The sequence below is a fragment of the Patella vulgata genome, chromosome 7 (genome assembly GCF_932274485.2).
Source record: "Patella vulgata chromosome 7, xgPatVulg1.2, whole genome shotgun sequence".
Taxonomy (NCBI): Eukaryota; Metazoa; Mollusca; class Gastropoda; family Patellidae; genus Patella; species Patella vulgata.
Window position 1 is genome coordinate 41,557,220 of NC_065885.2, and position 20,454 is coordinate 41,577,673.

At 38.0% G+C, this 20,454-nt stretch overlaps 1 protein-coding gene across 2 annotated transcripts in view; it reads right to left on the minus strand.

Annotated features, from left to right (window-relative positions):
* The window catches only part of LOC126828352 (alpha-aminoadipic semialdehyde synthase, mitochondrial), a 219,948-nt gene that overhangs the window by 44,761 nt on the left and 154,733 nt on the right, over positions 1-20,454 (minus strand). For both annotated transcript variants that reach the window (XM_050558072.2, XM_050558074.2), the window contains exons 14-16: positions 7,503-7,613; positions 7,166-7,274; positions 5,843-5,983 (exon numbers count right to left, since the gene is read on the minus strand). In XM_050558072.2, the coding sequence (XP_050414029.1) occupies positions 5,843-5,983; positions 7,166-7,274; positions 7,503-7,613 (361 nt within the window). The remainder of the gene's footprint in view (positions 1-5,842; positions 5,984-7,165; positions 7,275-7,502; positions 7,614-20,454) is intronic.

Sequence of the window (20,454 nt, forward strand, 5' to 3'; positions counted from 1 at the left end):
CGAGGGGCGGCCATTTTGTCTGGCAGTTTTGGCCCGATTTACATGAAATTCAATTTCAAACAAAATTACGGTGTAACGGTGATATATTCAAACGTTTTTTTAAATCGGATAATAATTGTGACCTGTAGAGGGACCACAAGCTAAAAACACGATTTTTAGTACAATCAGGGGCCATAATTCAGGAAGTTATGATTCAATATGTACGAAAATGAAAAGGAACCAAGATATTTGGGTTATAAACATACATTTCCAGTTTCATCAAAATCAGATGAAAATTGTGACCACCAGAGGGTCGACATCCCTGATACACAATATTTTGACACTATTTGCGAACAAGGGGCGGCCATTTTGTCTGTCAGTTTCGGTCAAATTTCGAACTCAACCATCCTTAAGGTGTAACGGTGATATATTCAAACGTTTTTTTAAATTGGATAAAAATTGTGACCTCTATAGGGTCCACAAGCTAAAAACGTGATTTTTCGTACAATCAGGGCCCATAATTCAGGAAGTTATAGTCCGATATGCGCGAATATCGAAAGGAACTTAGGTCTGTGGGTTATAAACATATATTTTAAGTTTAAAAGAAATCGGATAAAAATTGGACCTCTACAGTGTTCACAAGCTAAAAACATGATTTTTCGTACAATCAGGGGCCATAATCCATGAAGTTACAGTCCGATACATGCCAATATCGAAAGGAACCAAGATCTTATGGTGATAAACCTATATTTCAAGTTTCATTGAAATCGGATAAAAATTGTGACCTGTAGAGTGTTCACAAACAATTGTGGACGGACGGAAGGACAGAAGGACAGGGGCAACGACAATATACGTCCACATTTTTCATGTGGTCGTATAAAAATTGAGCCTCTGTCAGTATGTGTATATAAAAAAAAATTCATTATGGTAAACGCTATTTAGAACTGGTTTCTTATTGACCCAATTCCAACCGATATGTCACATGTCATTGGAATTCGGCATTGGAGATTCTGTTGGGAAAATATCCACTGTTTCTCTCTCGTGTATTCAGTGTTCTATCAGGGGAATATATTGAATGAAGATTTAAATTTACCTAACAACTGGTCAGCGAATCCATCAATGTATATGATCCAGTTGTTATTTTAATATCTACCGCTACATGGAATTCACATGGACAGAGAGTGGGAGACACGCGATTAGCAAATCAAGCTTTGTGAACTCGGGGCCTGGCCCCAGGAGATTAAGATTGTTCATTGGGTAATTAAGTTTAGTTCCTTGATCAACAAAGTAGCTGCCACAGCTATGTGTTCTGTTGTCTTCATCACACGACTGAATTAAAATAAAGTTTTGCACGTACATTAGGTCTTTTGATATATTCAGGTACTCTAACGGTATCAGAATCTGAATCACTGATAGAATGATCGAAATTTCAGTTTCATTTGCAAGAGATGCTTATATGTTCACTTTATTGCATTTTGGCGGCAGTATAATGAAACAAATGGCAGATTGTTTTCTCACTCGACTCGCATGTTCTCACATTTATGACCCATGGTGATAATAAAATTTGAAACAATAATAACCAATTAGGCATGCTTGTATATTTTACATGCTTTATGAAGCCACAGTAACTATCAAAATATGATTCTTTTTAATGACGAAACAAAATATTAAATAATCATCGTTTGGATTAATTATTTGGGGAAATTAAGGACTTGAGGAAGGCTTCATATATATCATTGGCAATTATCAATCAACGAATCATTAATCCATAACAATTGATCAGTATAAGTCAGTGACACGTAAGGGGATTGACCAGTCGTCCCGCTGCGAGTGGAGAAAAATAACTAATTTTGCCGAGAAGTTTAAGAAAAAAGAAAAATAAGAATACAGTACTTTTACAAAAAGTCCAAAATAAGGTGTTTAACCCATTTTTGACAAGTGCGAATCAGTTCGCACCTGTCATTTGGCGGTAGCGAATCAACTCGCCGACCCATCATACTTGGCAACGGCATTAGCGAACAAAAGCGCCAGATCAATTAACTGATTTCTATTGTTTTTATTTCTTCAATTAATGTTGATTGAGTAATAAAAATAAAACACCCAATGAAAAGGAATGTTATATTCGCTAATTATCGAATAAAAAACATACGTTTCAACAAAGGACCTTCCAGTATTTACGTAATAGGTCAGAGATGAAAATACTACAGAACTTAAGGATAATAATTATAGACTTTGGAAAGCTAAATTGAATCAAATCTTTTAGGATTTGATAGAAGCTACATAGAGGAATATTACATTGTCGAAGATTTCAACTATATATTTTTATTTTCGACGCAATGAAGCAAAGAAGACGACAATTACCACCATATATCCAAAGGCAGAAATGTCAAATGCCGATAGCGATGAAGTGACGGTCATTTGGGGCGATATTTCTTTTTAAAAGTTATACAGTGCACTCTGTCACATCCGACATCGTACGGGATCGTTACAATATGTCGGATTACACAGAGTGTTGGAATACCCAGTTTTCTGAAAACTGGAAATATTGTAACTTCGAAAACCGGAAGTATTATTAAAATGTAGCTTTGAACATAGAACTTCGAATCACCAGAATGTTATTCCCTTTAAAAATGATAAACCTTTCTGTACATTCAAAATTTTATTACATTAATTTTTATTTCATTTAACATGCGTAGGCATTTTGAATAGGTCAAGTCTGTCGTTAATTTATCTTCTTTGACGTCTTCAGTTGATCGCACACACGTGTTCATTGATAATGGGCGTATTCGATTGAACGTTCCGGAATTGAATTCTCTCAATCCCAAAAGTAGCGACAATCGAGTGAACAGGGGTACTTTGGGCTACAACGCATGCGTCGACTGGATATATAAATATCTCATCCAACCATGCAGCCGAAACCTGTTTGTCGTGTTTAATTACGTCACAATTCTACTCACACCACCTCCGTTGTCGGGACTGACAGAAATGTGACAGGACTGAATTCCGCGTCACTCGATTGCAATTCTGTTAATTCGGACGTTCCGGATTGTGACTCAAGCATCCCAGGTGCACACGGTTCGAAGAGATCCATAGGGTTACCAAACTTATAGGTTATTCAGGTTCAATCGGCATGCGCAACGAATGTTTCCAACAGGTGCTAGGAATATTTTTACGACTGTGAATTCGGGGGAAAATTGGTGGATATTCTTGAGTATTTGTCACAACTGTCGTACAAGAGATTAAAATTATCAAAGTAATCAACAAAGACCCACGGTAGCGAGTTTTAATCTCACAGATAATTGATTGGTGATTGCTTGTTAATCTTTTGCGGCTTCACACCCATCCAGTTTTAATCTCACGGATAATTGATCGGTAAGTGTTTGCTTCACACCCACCGATTGAAGGCCGGATTATACGGTGTTGATTCAATGGAAATCGTATGACGGGACGGCTGATTGATGTCGTAATCTGGAACGTAGAGAGGTCGAATTACCCAGAGATTTTTTGGCTGAAGTAATAAGGAAATAAATCGGGACATGAAAATGATGTCGGATGTAACAGAGTGTCGGATGTGACAGATGGCACTGTATTTATATTTACTTTGAACACTGCTGCCAACGGGACTATATTTGCGTTCTATTTTAAAAAAAAAAAAGCAGTTGCCAGGCAGGATACGCCCACATTTTGCAAGAGATGGATAGAGAACACGCTAAACAAAAAGTGATTCTTCGAACAATCAAGGGCCATAATTCGGGAAGTTACGATCCGATATGCATGAATATCGACATCGACAGGAACCAAGATCTTTGGGTTATAAAGATATATTTCAAGTTTCATCAAAATCGGGTCCACAACCTTGATATACCACATATTTACACTATTTGCGTACGAGGGGTGGCCATTTTGTCCGGCAGTTTTGGTCTGATTTTCACGGATTTCAAACTGAACCATCATTAGGGTGTAACGGTGATATACTAAAACGTTTTTTTTTAATCAGATAAAAATTGTGACCTCTTGAGGGACCACAAGCTAAAAACACGATTTTTCGTACAATCAAGGGACATAATTCAGTAAGTTACGATCCGATATCAAAAGGAACCAAAATCTGTGGGTTATAAACATGCATTTCAAGTTTCATCAAAATCGGATCAAAATTGTGACCTCTAGAGGGTCCACAACCTTGATATACCAGATGTTTACACTATTTGCGTACGAGGGACGGCCATTTTGTCTGACGGTTTTGGTCGGATTTTCACGAGATTCAAACTCAATCGAATGTTTTTGTAAATTAGATAATAATTGTGACCTAGAGGGATCACAAGCTAAAAACATAATTTTATGTACAGGAAGTTACGATCCGATATGCGCAAATATCGAAAGCAACCAAATGAAATGGGGTTTAACGTCCTACTGTTCTGCTCCTAAACTGGGCTAATGAAGACGGGCATACGCCATACAGTATGCTATGAGGGAAATTTTGCCCGGGCAGCGGCGCTACGGCCTACTCTTCTATCGAATTCCAACTGTCAAGGGATCATTTACGTGCACGCCAATATGTACACGGGACCTCGGTTTTTCATCCCATCCGAATGACTAGACAGCTGTCCTTGTCAGGCCCTCCATTCTGCATCACTGACAAGGGGAAATCACGGCGGAAAATCTGGATGAACTTTCTCGGCCAATGCAGGGATCAAACACCCGACCTCCAGGCTAGCGAGCCAGCATCTTACCCACATGATCTCCTCGAAAGCAACCAAGATCTTTGGGTTATAAACACGCATTTTAAGTTTCATCAAAATCGGATCAAAATTGTTACCTCTAAGAGGGCCCACAACCTTGATATACTAGATGTTTACACTATTTGCGTAGAGGGGCGGCCATTTTGTCTGGCAGTTTTCGTCCGATTTTCACGAAATTTGAACTCAACCGTCATTAACATTTAACGGTGATATATTCAAACAGTTTTTAAAATCGGAATAAAATTGTGACCTCCATAGGGTCCACAAGCTAAAAAACGTGATTTTTTGTACAATCAGGGGCCATAATTCAGGAAGTTACGGTCCGATATGTGCGAATATCGAAAGGAACCCAGATCTTTGGGTTATAAACTTACATTTAAAATTTCAACAAAATCAGATAAAAACTGTGACCTCTATAGGTTCCTCTATAGGGTCCACAAGCTAAAAACAAGATTTTTCGTATGCTCGGGGGCGATAGTCCATGAAGTTACGATCCGATACATGCCAATATCGAAAGGAACCAAGATCTTAGGGAGATAAACCTAAATTTCAAGTTTCGTTGAAATCGGATAAAAATTGTGACCTGTAGGGTGTCCACAAACAATTGTGGACGGACGGACAGGGGCGACGACAATATACGTCTACATGGAAATGTGGGTATATAAAAAGCAAGTGGGTCATTCCATGTGTCTAAAAATTCTTAGAGAATACTTGTTCACAATATTGTACCATTATGACAGAGAAAAGTCATAATTTTAGTGGAATTGACTTTTCAATATTATTTATACAATTGCCACTTTGTACAATTGAATTTTATATCATTGGAAAGAACACCACAATCTGTACATTTTTGTAACAGAGTATTTCTTTTTATAGAAAATATTTTTTTTTTAGTTATTTGTGATTTTGTAATGTGTATTAGGATTTTAATTGTTAAAACAATAACCCACTAATTGGCCTAGGGAGATGGGCCCTGCTGATTTAATGAGCTTAGGGGTAGGTAGCTAATCTTTTAATTGGCTCTAGGGTTAAATAGGTTAAAATGTTTTATAGACTCTTTTTTGTGAAAATATCAATTTCAACTCATTTTGCCAGGATGGGTCACATTTGTTAAATTTACTCACTTTATTGTTTAATTTATATTTAGCGCCCGCTAAACAGTTCATCATAACACCTGTAGGGGACCAACTAAATTTATAATGTAATGGTACATTGGAACATTCCGGTGCTGGTAATCCTCCACACCATGAAATATATGAAGTAATCTAAAACAAATAATATTACAGTGATAATGGATGGATAACAGGACATATCTATATTTGAGTTCTACTGTAAAAGTAAAGATTGTAATATTAAATTATCTGCTTGCACAGAGGACATAATGACTAATAATTTCTGGAAATTAGTCGACAACAAAGCTGGATGCCCCATCAGTTATGTGATATCTGTACAGACATCTAAACTCAATCCATGGCTTAAAGCTATATGTCTGACTGTTAATGTATAAATTATAAACAGGATTGGTCCCATTATAGATCCCTGAGGAACATCCATATGGCAGATAGTTCAGATTCCATCTGATGCTACAGTCAGTAATGTCACATTCTGTCAGTAAAAATTACAACTTATATCCTTTATTTGAGTCACATTCGGAATCTTCAAATTATAGTTATGGATAAGCCTTTGCAAAGTTCCTACAATTTTAACACAATTGAAATAAAGCCAATCATCAAAAATCAGAGTGATAATAATGACCAAATTACATATTGTGGAGAATCTGTATTACAATATATCGTTTTTTTTATGACCACTCTAAAAGTAAGACACAAGTAATTAAATTTTACTGAAATTTTCTTTTGTAAATCCATTGGGGAAGACAAGAAGCTAAGATAGGTTGCCAGGCAACGAAACATACGCCCACAGTAGCTAAATTGTCCGAGCGGTCGACAAGGGTTGTCGCATATTTATTCCTTTGTAGATAATTGGGGGCCTTTACAAGACAGTTCCATACAGATCAGATTATAATTTTTGGCGTTTGTGGGTTCACAGGATTCTACAAACTGAAACAAGGGTCTCAACTCTGGAAGTAATCTACAGAAATAGTTGAAATTCAATAAGATTCTTCGTTTCCCTAATTTAAATATTGCATATAAATTTCACAAAGATCGGGTGTTAACAACTTTTGGCATTAGAGCGTTCACAAGGTTCAAAAAAGTGAAACAAGGGCCATAACTCTAGACGTAATATATGGAAATTATTGAAATTAAATAGGCTTCTTCATCTCACTAATGCAAAAAACATATACCAATTTTAAAACAACTGGATGATAACTTTTGGCGTTAGAGTGTTCACAAGAAATTGTGAACGATGGACGGACCGACGTACGGACGGGGGCGACGGCAATATACGTCCACATTTCCATGTGGGGTTATAAAAATATTATCTACCTCACCACCATCTTTTTTAACCTCATCAAAACACTGCATGGCTATCATATGGTCGATACCAGGATCAACTCCTACTTCATTTAATAATGTTATGCCAGCATCTTTAGCACTACAAATAGAAGTAAAGTACATGTTCTGGGTAATATTATAGAAATTCAATTTTCTACATCAACAAATCCAAGAGTACAAGAATTTGTATATTTCTTTTTTTTGTAACTTATTGTTCAAAGGAGAAACTGTATAGTAATACCCAGATTACAGTGTTTTGTAATTCAAATTATGTTGAATAGCCCATAGACATGTAAATGACAATAGAAAATCTTCAATTCGTACCAACCGTTGATCAAGTTCTTGCATGGCTGGTGAAACATAGCTGGCCGTTACCATATTAGTATTATGTTTAATACATGAGTTTGCAACTTCCGGATGTAGACTGTATGGTAACAAGCTAAAATATAACCAAATATAGCATATATAGCATATGTTTAAATATTATAATAATTTTTTTAAAGGAAAATTACTGGTACATTATTTGAAGGCACATAAAAAAGTCCTTCAGTTCTTGGAAGAAAATAACTTGAACTGGGTAAAATGTGTATAACATGTTCACACGAAAAGTCTGGTTAAAACCCATTGCTTACCAATAAGTGGTTTGTAAAGAATATTTTCCTGAAGTCTTAAAGCAATGCTAGTTTACATATAAATAATCCGTTTTTGGACTTGGTTCTATAGTGCATGTTCGTTTTACAAACTGTGGTACAAAGGCATATAACAAATTGCCACAAGCCAACAGTGAGGCTGATGTCCCCCGCCGAAATCTCAAAATAAATAGATGACACATTTTAATTCATCGCACATTTATTTTTTTTCAAAAGTATTAAGTAATCAAACTGATTGTCAACTATACACTAAGTTTCACCACTCTCTATCAGATAGAGTCAAAGCCATCTTGTCCTAAAGCATTGACCAATGAAATGGCTTAGCTCTGTTAGCTCAGTCAAGACATTCACCTAATGAACATCTACATCAAGTTTAAACATTCTACCTCATTTAAAAGCAGAGATGTTATGTTCCAAAGTCTTGACCAATCAAATTGCTTATCTCTCCTTTGCCTAAGCAGAAAATTCTCATCATCGAACATAGTCAAGGTATAATGAATATATACTGGGAGTTTCATCACTCTCAATTATAACCAAAGCTATCATGCCCCAAAGCATCAACCAATCAGATTACTTATCTCTGCTTACCATAAGCAGACAATGTTTATCATCCAACTCTATCAAGGCATTCACCTAATGAATGCCTACACCAAGACTGAACATTCTACCTCAATTAGAAGGAGAGTTACCGTGTTCCAAAGTCTTTACAAATCAAATTGCTTATCGCTCTGCTTACCCTGAGCAGAAAATGCTCATTATCGAACTTAGTTAATGTATTGATGTAATGAAACTATACACCAATTTTCATCACTCTCACTTAATTAGAACTAAAGTTATCGTGTCCCTTTAAGGCATCAACCAATCAAATTGCTTATCTCTGCTTACCCCAAGCAGAGAATGCTCATCTCCGAAGTCCATCAAGGCACTGACCTAATAAACACCTACACCAAGTTTGAACATTCTAGCTCAATTAGAAGGAGAGTTATTGTGTTCCAAAGAGAGTGACGGACGGACGGAAGGACGGACGGACGATCCCATTTTAATCGTCCCCTGCTTTCTTCGAAAGGTGGGGAACAAAAGGTATTTAAGGTTTAACATAACCAGTAAAACACTTTTGGTGCAATCTTTGATTATATTTAACACATTGGTAATAGGCATTTTTGAGACATATTCGACTTTATTAAACAGGAACATGTTGGTGGAACATATAACAACTTCAGAAAGTATTTAAGGTTTAACATGATAACCAGCAAAACACTTTTGGTGCAATCTTTGATTACATTTACCACATCGGTAATACATATCTTAGTGACACGATTGACACCAACCTTCCTTTGGACCCTTTATGCATTTATGACCGGTTTTATCAAAACATATTTCATCAAGGAGTGTGGCAGGACCATATTCTTGAGCTTTCATTTCATTTTTTATACGCCCACATTTTCATGTGGATGTATATTGTCGTCGCCCCTGTCCGACCGTCCACAATTGTTTGTGGACACTCTATATACAGGTCACAATTTTTATCCGATTTCAACGAAATTTGAAATATAGGTTTATCTCCCCAAGATCTCGATTCCTTTCAATATTGGCATATATCGGACTGTAACTTCATGGATTATGGCCCCTTAGTGTACACAAAAATCATGTTTTTAGCTTGTGGACCCTATAGAGGTCACAATTTTTATCTGATTTTGTTGAAAATTGAAATGTAAATTTATAACCCAAAGATCTTGGTTCCTTTCGACATTCGTGCATATCGGACCGTAACTTCATGAATTATGGCCCCTGATTGTACGAAAAATCAAGTTTTTAGCTTGTGGACAGTGTAGAGGTCACAATTTTGATCAAATTTTTTTATACTTGAAATATATGTTTATAACCCACAGATGTCGGTTCCTTTAGATATTTACGCATATCGGACCATAACTTTGTGAATTATGGCACCTGATTGTACGAAAAATCGCGTTTTCAGCTTGTGGACCCTAGAGGTCACAATTTTTATCCGATTTAAAACATCGTTCAACTATATCTAAGGCTTCTATTTGATCATTTAAATCGGTGTTATGTAAATATTTTCAAACTTTATTAGCATACTACTGTAGGCCTATATAACTTTTATCATTTATGGGAATCTCTATGATTATCAACAAACCACTGCCATAAGTGACATTAACATTTATCGTTTGATAGAGACTTATTTATAATAAGGTTGTTTCATGTTCATATTTTCTTATTGTTTTGAGTTGACCTTTTCCAAATGAATTCATCAGCTATTTTTATTTATATCAAATATGCAAATCTTTACTTTTTAAGTTTATATTGATGACATATAAAGTTACAGAAAGAAATCTAGATTAAAAGTCACCTGAAATATTTTGAGCAAATCTGAGCTCACGAAAATCATTTATAGCCATTTACATGAACCTGAATAATGACAATAATCCATATTTAATTGATAACATCAATCACGTGACATAAATAATATATCCTTACATACGATTTTTGAATGAAAGTAGCCTACACAAAAAGAACTTTAGGAGACAAAAAAAGGGTCAGACATTTTAGACTACAATATAGAACATTATTGAGAGACTGCTAATGTTTATCCAGTTCATATTCTAAATGAAATGAAATGAAATGGGGTTTAACGTCCTACTGTTCTGCTCCTAACCTGGGCTAATGAAGACGGGCATACGCCATACAGTGTGCTATAGTTCATATTCTAACATTAAATAATACTTCATAACTTTCTTCTAACCTTGGTCAAACAAATTGTCTTCCGTCTTGGTTCGAGTGGTTTGTTTGCATTATCGGGGTTGAAAGGTCAAAATAAGTGTTTTTGATTGGTCGGCTATTCCACACTTCATATATGACATTTGGCGCACGGTTTCCAAGCTATACAGTCGGAACTCGACGAAATATGGACCAGTAAGCTAATATGCCTTTGTATTTTATATACTAACACATGGGAGAGGGTTGCAATCATATTCGTGGGGTTTAGATCATAAAGTCTGTGATCGAGTCAAAAAGTGTGGTTTAAATTCCAAGCTTGTATACTAGGTCCCTTAGTACCGCGTTGAATTGATTTCTTGTTTCTCCTTTATCACGCGCTGTGGTCTAGGTCCCTGGAGTGTAGGTCGCCCGCTTATTTTTTCAACACATGGGAGAAGGTTGCAATCATATTCGTGGGGTCTGGATCATAAAGTCTGTGGTTTCAATTCCATTCTTGTATTGTAGGCCCCTTAGTACCGTGTTGAACTGATTTCTTGTTTCTCCTTTATCACGCACTGCGGTGGTGGAGGACGCACGCTTAGTTTTTCAACACAGAAATAAAAACCGCCAATAATACCGTCTTCAGAAAAAAATATATATAAAAAAAACGACCAGTGGTGATGACATAATTTGAAAAAATGATATCTGATATGTCTTACATGACGTATATGAAGCCACTGTAAACGAATTCAGGTATCAAAATATTTAATTCTCTTCAAAAGGAACCGTCGGCCATTTTGATTGCATGTATTAACATTTTTTTAAGACGAAACGAAACATCAAATAATCACCGCTTTGATTAATCATTAGGAGTAAATAATGACTTGAGATAGGCTTTATATACATCATTGGCTATTATCAATCAACTAATCATTAATCCAAGCAACTAATTAGTATTAGTCATTGACGCAATCCAGATTATCAGCCAGTTGATTAATTTATAGTATTCCGCCACGTGATTGACACTCAATTAATGGTTAATCCAGGATAAATACGATTAGAATTTTAAGATTTTTTTCCGCCAGCACGCAAAAAGAATCGCCAGTACCGCAAAAGATTATCGCCAAAATCATCGCCAAAATCAAATTTTAATCACCACTTTCATATTTTTAGCGCAAATTGTGACTTTGGCGACCGACAGTGTGAGCCCTGACTGTCTGTAGGAAATTCTACAGTTATGTATAGGAATGAATACTGTAGTATTCTGTAGTTTGGAAATTGGGCCACTATACACTATAAGATTGGTATCGTTTAATATGGTTGTTTTAGCGCTAATAACTATGCATACAGTTTAATTTCAAAACATTGTTTGATAATTGATAATAATGCTTGAAAATTACAAAAATCGTTTAATTAGTACCATGGCTTAATTTAATGGTACAGCGTTTAATTTCTCCGAGAGGTGTTTAGAAATGGAGGATTCGTTTATTTATCTAATGGGTTTAATTACTAGCCGAGCACTTTAATTTCCTGAGATGCGTAAATAAATTAACACCCGATGAATTTATCTACAGGGTTTAAATATTAGACGAAGCGTTTAATTTCTCGCAAGTCGTTTATCCGATCGTTTATTTTGATTACGGTTATTTACGTATGAAGTACAAAAAAAAAGGTGAAGATAAAAAAAATGCACACCCATAGATGCTCACCATACCGTGGTCGTAGTATTATTATCCATTAAAGAAAATATGATTCCACCATTGACAAATACATCACAAATCGGTAAGTCACGTCCAATGTTATTATACCATTGGAAACCGGTAAAGCACATCCCAGTTAGTTAGTTAGTTCTTGGTGTTTAACGTCTGCTTCCACATAAGTGATATCTCAGACAAGACATAGGAGAGCCGAAGCTGATTCCTGTTTTTTAGAATATGATTTTGCAATCTTTCTATTTGGCCTTAGGCCATGGATTTGGTTTAGTGGGAAGTTCTTCCCTTTATTTAATATAAAACATATCGTTTGGTAGATGATCTCGTCTGGTTCTGGATTGGTAGATGTCATCATTTGGGGTTAGTGTTTAGGTGCCAGGCCCGTCTTATCGTGCCCTCCCCTTACTCCACTATCCCACTCTCTGGGTTTGGTATCAGTTTTATTTGCGGAATAGTGTTTAGGTGCCGAGTTTGTCTGACCGTAACTCCCCCTTATTCCACTATCCTGCTAGTTTGGTAGATGTCATCTTTGTGGGGTTTGTGTTTAGGTGCCAGGCCCGTCTTATCGTGACCTCCCCTTACTCCACTATCCCACTCTGTAGGTTTGGTGTCTGTTTTTGGTGGAATAGTGTTTAGATGTCGAGTCCGTCTGATCGTGACTCCCCCTTACTCCAGTATCCTGCCAGTTTGGTATAAATTCCCTATGTAGTTTAGTGTTTAGATGCCGGGCCCGTCTAACCGTGACCCCCTCTTACTTCACTATTCTACTTAGTCCAACTATGTCCATTACGGCGTGGATTTGTTCGAAGATTTGCAGTTTCAGATCTGGTCTCGGGAAGAGTAGGTTCTTAGTGTTGAATGGTATTTTGTTGGTATCCATTGTTCTCACTAGTTCCCTTCTCTCCTCCTCGTATACCTCGCAGTCTACCAGGACATGGTTGGTGGTACATTCTTCTCCGCACTCACAGATGATGACTTGGTGTTTGTAGTCTCACAGCCGCTCTTTCACCCTTAGCTTCGATATAAGTCTACAAATATCTCTTCTAGGATGATGGAGTGTTGTCTTTGTGTAGATCTTGTCATCCAGCCGAAATCTGTATGTGTCAAGTTCAACGAGATTTAATTCCCAGATTGAATTGACCTGTCTTTTGACCATACTGTAGATTTCCGTGGTGCTGTAGTCTATGGTGCGGAGTGGTGCTGTGTCCTTGAGACCTTCATTGGCGAGCCGATCTGCCTCCTCGTTTCCTCTAATGTTGACATGTGATGGAATCCACACGAGTTCTACTTTGCTTCCTTTCTCTAGGACCCTCTGGTACAGCTGCCTGATTTCCAAAATGACTTCTGGTCTTGAGTCCGAGTTGTCATTTTGGATTGAAATCAGACTGCTCAGAGAGTCGCTTGGAATGACGAACTTACTAGTCTTTTGATGGGAAATCCATGATATAGCGTCACGAATGGCCACAAGCTCTGCAGTGTACACCGAACAGTTATTGGGCAGTTTCCTGCTTATTCCCTGTTCCCCGTTTGGCAGGTATATTCCAAACGAGCTGGTGCCCCTTTCAGGATTGCGTGAGCCATCCGTGTACACATGGTCCCAGTCATCAGACGGCCAGTTGTCTTCCAGGTGTTCTAGAGAGAAAGCACATGCAGCAGTTGGGTTGTTTTTCTTGTCGGTTTTCTGTAGTAGATCTAGATTAACCGGCGGTATAGGGAGCGTCCAAGGGGCGATCACTGGGGGGTCATGTTCATTTATCGCAAGCTCCCCCAGTCGCATTTCCTTGATTGTTTCCCTGATACCCTGGCCGAAGCTTTTCTTTCTAGGATCTCTCACATATCTTGTATTTTGTAGACTGACAAAGGTTGGGGATCTTTCGCCCAGTTGCGAGATCTTAGCCCAGTACCTTGTCGCTAGTTCTTTTCTTCTTAGGGATAGGGGTAACTCCCTGACTTCCTGCAGTAGTGCCTCTCTCCCAGTCCCTTGCCCTACGCCAGTCACAATACACAGAGCTTTGTATTGGATGGTGTTAAGCTTCCTTAAGAGTAATGGCGCGCAGTTCATGAAGGCCAGAGAGCCGTAGTCTAATACAGATCGTATTAGAGCACGATACACCGTCATTAGTGTGACTCTGTTGGCCCCCCAAGTGCTGCCCGTTATTTTCCTCATTAAGTTTAGGATTTTGGTGCATCTATATACAGTCTCGTCGATGTGCGGTTTCCAGGTCAGCCTTCGGTCAAAGATTACGCCAAGGAACTTGGTTTGGTCTTTAAACTCGATGGTTTTCCCGTTCATACACAGAGTCATTCTGCTTATCCCTCTATCCCTGCTTACAAGCATGCCGACTGTTTTCTTCTCCGAGACTTTGAATCTCCAATCGTTTGCCCATGCCATGAATTTGTCTAAGGCCTTCTGCATGTTCTTTTGAAGTTCACAGATGTTCTTCCCTTTCCTCCATATGGTACTGTCATCAGCAAATTTAGCTAACTCAGTTTTGGCGTCGAGGTAGGGAGATTTCTGTATGTCGTTGATCATAATATTGAAGAGAGTGGGACTTATAACCGACCCCTGAGGCGTGCCATTTTCTAATGTTTGCCCGGCACTCAGGAATCTGCCAACATTCACCTGTATCCTTCTATCGCTCAGAAAGCTTTTGATCCACCGAAACATTATGCCCGTTATACCAATACGTCCTAACTTGAAGGGCAGCCCATCTAGCCAGACTAAATCGAAAGCCTTAGTTAAATCTACGAACACGACACATAACAGGTTCCCAGAGAGGAGTGCCTGCGACATGACTTGCTGTAGTCTCACCAAGTGGTCCGTTGTTGAACGCCCTTTCCTGAACCCGCTTTGATTTTCGTCGATCAGTCGGTTGCTCTCCAGATAGAACTGTAGTCGTATGTTAACCATTGTTTCCAAGGTTTTGCACAGTGTGGATGTCAAACTTACTGGTCGATAGGGGGATGACGTGGGCTTTCCACCATTCTTTAGGTACCTCTCCTGCCAGCTAGGATGTGTTGAAGAAGTTTAGTAGTATCCTTTTGGCATTTCTAGGCAGATGTTTGAGCATCGAGTACTTTACTTTGTCCTCACCAGCCGCACTAACCTTCTTGACGGAAAGAGTCTTATTTAACTCCTCCTCAGAGAAGGGTAGATTGATTGGTTTAGCCCCTTCATTAGGTTCAATTTCTAATGAAGGGTGCTGTGAGTAAAAGATTTCCTTTCTCTTCTGGAACTCTGGTGATTGGTTTTCGTCCCTGCTTGCGTCAGCGAAAGCTTTTGCAAGTAGATCTGCCTTTTCATTGCCGTTGGTAATGTACTCATCTCCATTCTTTAGGTTTGGTATGTTGAATGATCTGTGCTTCCCGTTCATGGCGTTCAGCTTCTTCCAGATGGCACCTGTTTGCGTGTTTTGATTCAACGCATTACAGAATGTCATCCAGTGTCCGCTTTGTGCCTTCCGGATGGTGTCTCTTGCAGCATATTTCAACTTCAGGTAGTTTTGGTGATTGACTTCATTGTAGTGGCGTTTCCGTAGGCATAGTGCCTTCTTTCTTTCGTTAACCGCCTTCTGACATTCTGGTGACCACCAAGGTTTTCTAATCCTTGATTGCCCTCCAGAAGTCTTGGGAATGGAGTCGTCTGCAGCACCTATAATAGCACTCGTGATGTTGGCTGCGTACACGTCGATGTTGGCATCGATGATGTCTTCTTCTTTCCACCCAAGGCAGCCTACACGGAAGTTAGCCCAATCAGCCTCTTTTATTTTCCAATTGGGTTTCCCGTTATAGACTTCCCTGGTTGTTTCACATTGGATGCAGAGTTCTATCAGTAGATGGTCGCTGCCAAGTGTTTCATCTTCGTGTACTTGCCAGTCGAAGCGGTTTGCCATACCAAGCGTACAGAGCGTGAGATCCAGGTGTGAAGGTTGGGCATTTCCTCCAACAAAAGTAGGGCTCTCGTCGTTCAGTACGCATAGGTTGTTCTCTTCTATTATTGAGCATAGGCTAATCCCCCGACAGTCATTCCTCGGTGACCCCCACAGGATGTGTTTTGCGTAGAAATCCCCGCAAAACACAAATTCACCCCTAGGAATCTGGTCGAGAGGTGACTGGAAGTCAACTGGTTTTCTCGTGACATCTGGGGGTACATAGACATTCACTATTGTCAATTTTGTATTATTGTATTTTCTTTAAATCACAAATGAATGAACATAGCCTTTCACCTGTACACGTCGCTGGAAGACCTGGCAATGCACACGTGACACTGTGATAATCTCGTGAGACTTTTTCACTGGCGCCAAATAGTCGATCTCTATACAAGCTGTCGCTCATTTTCAGACAAAGCTATAGGAATGGCTTCAAACCGTATCAAAAGGAAACCGTAGTGTATTATTATCCATTATCCATTAAAAAAAATAAATACATCAAAAATCGGTAAATTGCGTCCAATGTTATTATACCATTGGAAACCGGTAAAGCACATCCCAGGTAATGTATTATCTTTAAATCACAAATGAATGAACATAGCCTTTCACCTGTACACGTCGCTAGAAGACCTGGCAATGTACACGTGACACTGTGATAATCTCGTGAGACTTTTTCACTGGCGCCAAATAGTCGATCTCAATACACAAGCTGTCGCTCATTTTCAGACAAAGCAATAGGACTGGCTTGAAAAAGTATCAAAAAGAAAACAGGATTCAATGATAACTGCCTTGATCACTTTATTGGGGGCAATAAAATGTTGACTGCAGAAGAACGATATCAAACGGTATTGCTAAATCAACATTTACTCTCTCAATATATGTACTCGTATGGTATTAAAAATATAATGTGTGTTGATGGGGCCATACCGATCCCGAAAAAGAAAAGGGTTTATAAATAAAACAGAACACATACTTAGCTATGATAATTTAATAACAAAAAACAATTGTATTATATGCATGAACACTAAACACTAAAAAACTATATGCATGAACACTAAAAAATAACATGAATACTAAAAATACACAACACTGGAAAAGACTGATTCATAGATATAAAGAAATATAATTGCAGCATGCACCTTAAAAAGAAATCAAAATTCAAAAACAAATCACTGGTTAATACATATTAAGAAGGTTTTGAAGAAATCAACAATGGAAAACAATCATGGTTTATGCATAGGAAGAACGTTTCAAAGAAATAACGGCATGCACACAAAACAAAAAAAACAACACATGAAAACTATCCCTGGTTTATATGTATATAAGCACGTTTTAAAAACTACAGCACATTTAAAAACCACAACACTGGACAATTGGTTTATTTTTATAGCACGGTTTCAAAAGGAAATAGGATTCAATGATTACTACCTTGATGTTACGTAATCATTTGATTGCGGGCAATAAAATGAAGAGCGATTTTTGTTACACCGGTGTTATATTTATGAGTCAAGATTCGAGTCACTACTCAAAATAAAGTTTGGTACGGATCAAAATCCACATTCGCGAAACCGAAACGGATTTATAAATAAAACAAACATTTATTTAATCTAATAACAAAATCAAATTTTATGTATTGATAATGTTAATGAACCATTTAAATCCTACACCACAGTCTGTTAAAATGGTTAATAAATATCTGTGTCTTGAAAAATCTTTCAAACGTGACTTATTGACATTGTTCAACATTGGGGTTGAGGTATAGACATCAAAATAAAAAAAGAAACGTATGACCAAGGCAAGGGCGACAAAAAATGAAATGCTTGTCGTAGATGGCAATACCAATCGATAAATTTGTGCGTAGCCTACGAGGCAAAGTTTTTTTGTGGAAAATATAAGAAATGGCAACGATCAAAGCGGGATAATTAAAGCTGATTAACTGATAATCCCGATGTTATTGCAGTATGTTCAAAGAAACCTAACGGTTCTTTGGTGGATGAGGAAAAACGTGAGTTGTCAATCATCGAGAATGGCGGCCGTGTGTTGATTGCAGTTATAGACTACCGTTTCACGAAAAAACATTATAGCAGTGGTTGGTCAATCAGGCTCGTTTACTATTTGATAAAAGAAAAACAACGAAGTATTACTAAATATACACGAATTTTCAACAATATATTATTGTCAAGTTTTATACTCGCAGATAAAACAAAACAAAGAAGTTTTATACTCGCAGATAAAACAGAACAAAAGGAGAACTAGCAGTGTTAATCGCAGTCTCAACAATCGCCAATCAACTAAATAAAACGAAAGACAACTAAGACAGCTGTTACTATATATCTCATAAATAAATAGTCCCAACTGCTTGCAGGAAAGGCAAGAGTAGATAAAGAGGAAAAAGTATAAGTTTACTACAGTGAGCTTTGTAAGTCTGAGTTAAGAAGGGATGATAGAAGAGCTGCAAATTGTGTTGATGATATCTTTTTCAAATTGAAAAAGCTGCAAATGAAAACTATGATTGGTCAAGCAAATGTAGCAGTTAGAAAAAATAAAACTGCTGGTAAACATTTGACGGCTGGTGATCTCCGGACATCTGGTCACTTGGAGAAATTAGTGCAATTTGATGATGGCTATATTATGTTAAAAAGATTGAGAGGTTCGCCACCATACTTTAAAAAAGCCAAATCCGATATGTTTGGGGCCATACTATATACCGGAAAACACCGGAAAACAACCGGAAAACACCGGAAAACAACTGGAAAACACCATTTTATACCGAATACCGGAAAACACCGGAAAAACACTAAATACCGGAAAACATCCTAAATACCGGAAAACACCCTAAATAGGTAACCCGGAGCCTGGTCCTCTGTGTGCGGTTTTGGACCAAGTGAGCGCCGATGAAGGAAGGTCAAGATCATTACGATGTTCGTTTTACAAATAGCCCCCCCCCCCCCCAAAAAAAAAAAAAAATATTTCCAATTTTTTTTTCTCCAAAATTTTGTTGATGCCTATTATGTTTTGAATGTTTTAAAAGACGCAATCAGTCTACCTCCATCATTGACCATATTTTATTTTGTATTTTAATTTTAGTTTTCAGTAAATTTTAGTAGATTTCAGTGTTTCAGCATTTCAATAGATTAAACACAGCCCTCTGAGGGCCCCGTTATATGCCGGTTGCGCCGGTCTCCTGATTCTTACCAATACCAGTAACGCTGGCATCAGGGTGGTACGAATTAGTGGAAGACACGATTAGGCCAACTCCTCCCTAGGTAACAAAAAATCGCATCATAAAACAGCAAGTATCATCAAAAGCCAGTTAATAAATCTATGAATAGTTCGAGTTGAAGTTCCAGGTTTAACCGTTATGTGTCCTAATCACCAAACGAAATGGATGCCACGCAATTCTCGGACAGGCTGTAATCTGAAAAGTGTCTATCCTTTCCAAGAGCTATCCATCTCGTTGGAAGGGCTAAAAATCTACTTGTTTCTGAGCTTACTTTCATTCCAGGGTCAAATATAATCACTTGAACCATAATAATATTCAACATATTCCATCATAATCCGAGGGCCGCACACAGGATTTTTTTTCTGGATTACTTTTCGAGCTTTATTCCCCAACTTGTTGACCAGTTTTCCTTGAGAAAACCCCAACTTTCGCCCAATTGTCCATGATGAAACTACATATTCTATCTTACTGCATTGACGGGAAGTGGTAAACTGGACGTCTGTGAAAAGGGTTGATCCATAAATTTTCAAGGAAGCAATTGTTGTTTTTGTTTGTGAAATAGAGGACTCTAGCCGATGAGGCTACTTTCGCCCCCCCCCCCCTGAGAACCTCAGGCAACCAATTTGTTTTATGTACTACTATCGTAATAAAACATTACTATATTAACCACTTCCTGGTGGCTGAAGACTTACACCGAATGCGTAATCGGAAAAAAATGTCCCCGAGAAAATGTTTTTTCCGACAATTGATATTCGAGATGTCTTCTGTTGCACAAATTATACTACACTGTGTAAGAACTTTCATCCTTTGATCTGAAGATTGTAGATGGAAAAGTATCATTTGCACTATTTCAAAGTAAACCTGCATTTTCGTATATCATCCCGTAATTTGTGATTAATGACAATGACTGTGGAAATAATATGGGTTGAGGAATGGAAGATCTATGTTCGTCACGTGACTGGACAATTCCACCCCCCGTCCCACTCTGACGATGATCCCTCCCAAAGCGGCGCGGCGCGGCGCGCTCTCTAAAAAAAATCTTGGGCACAGT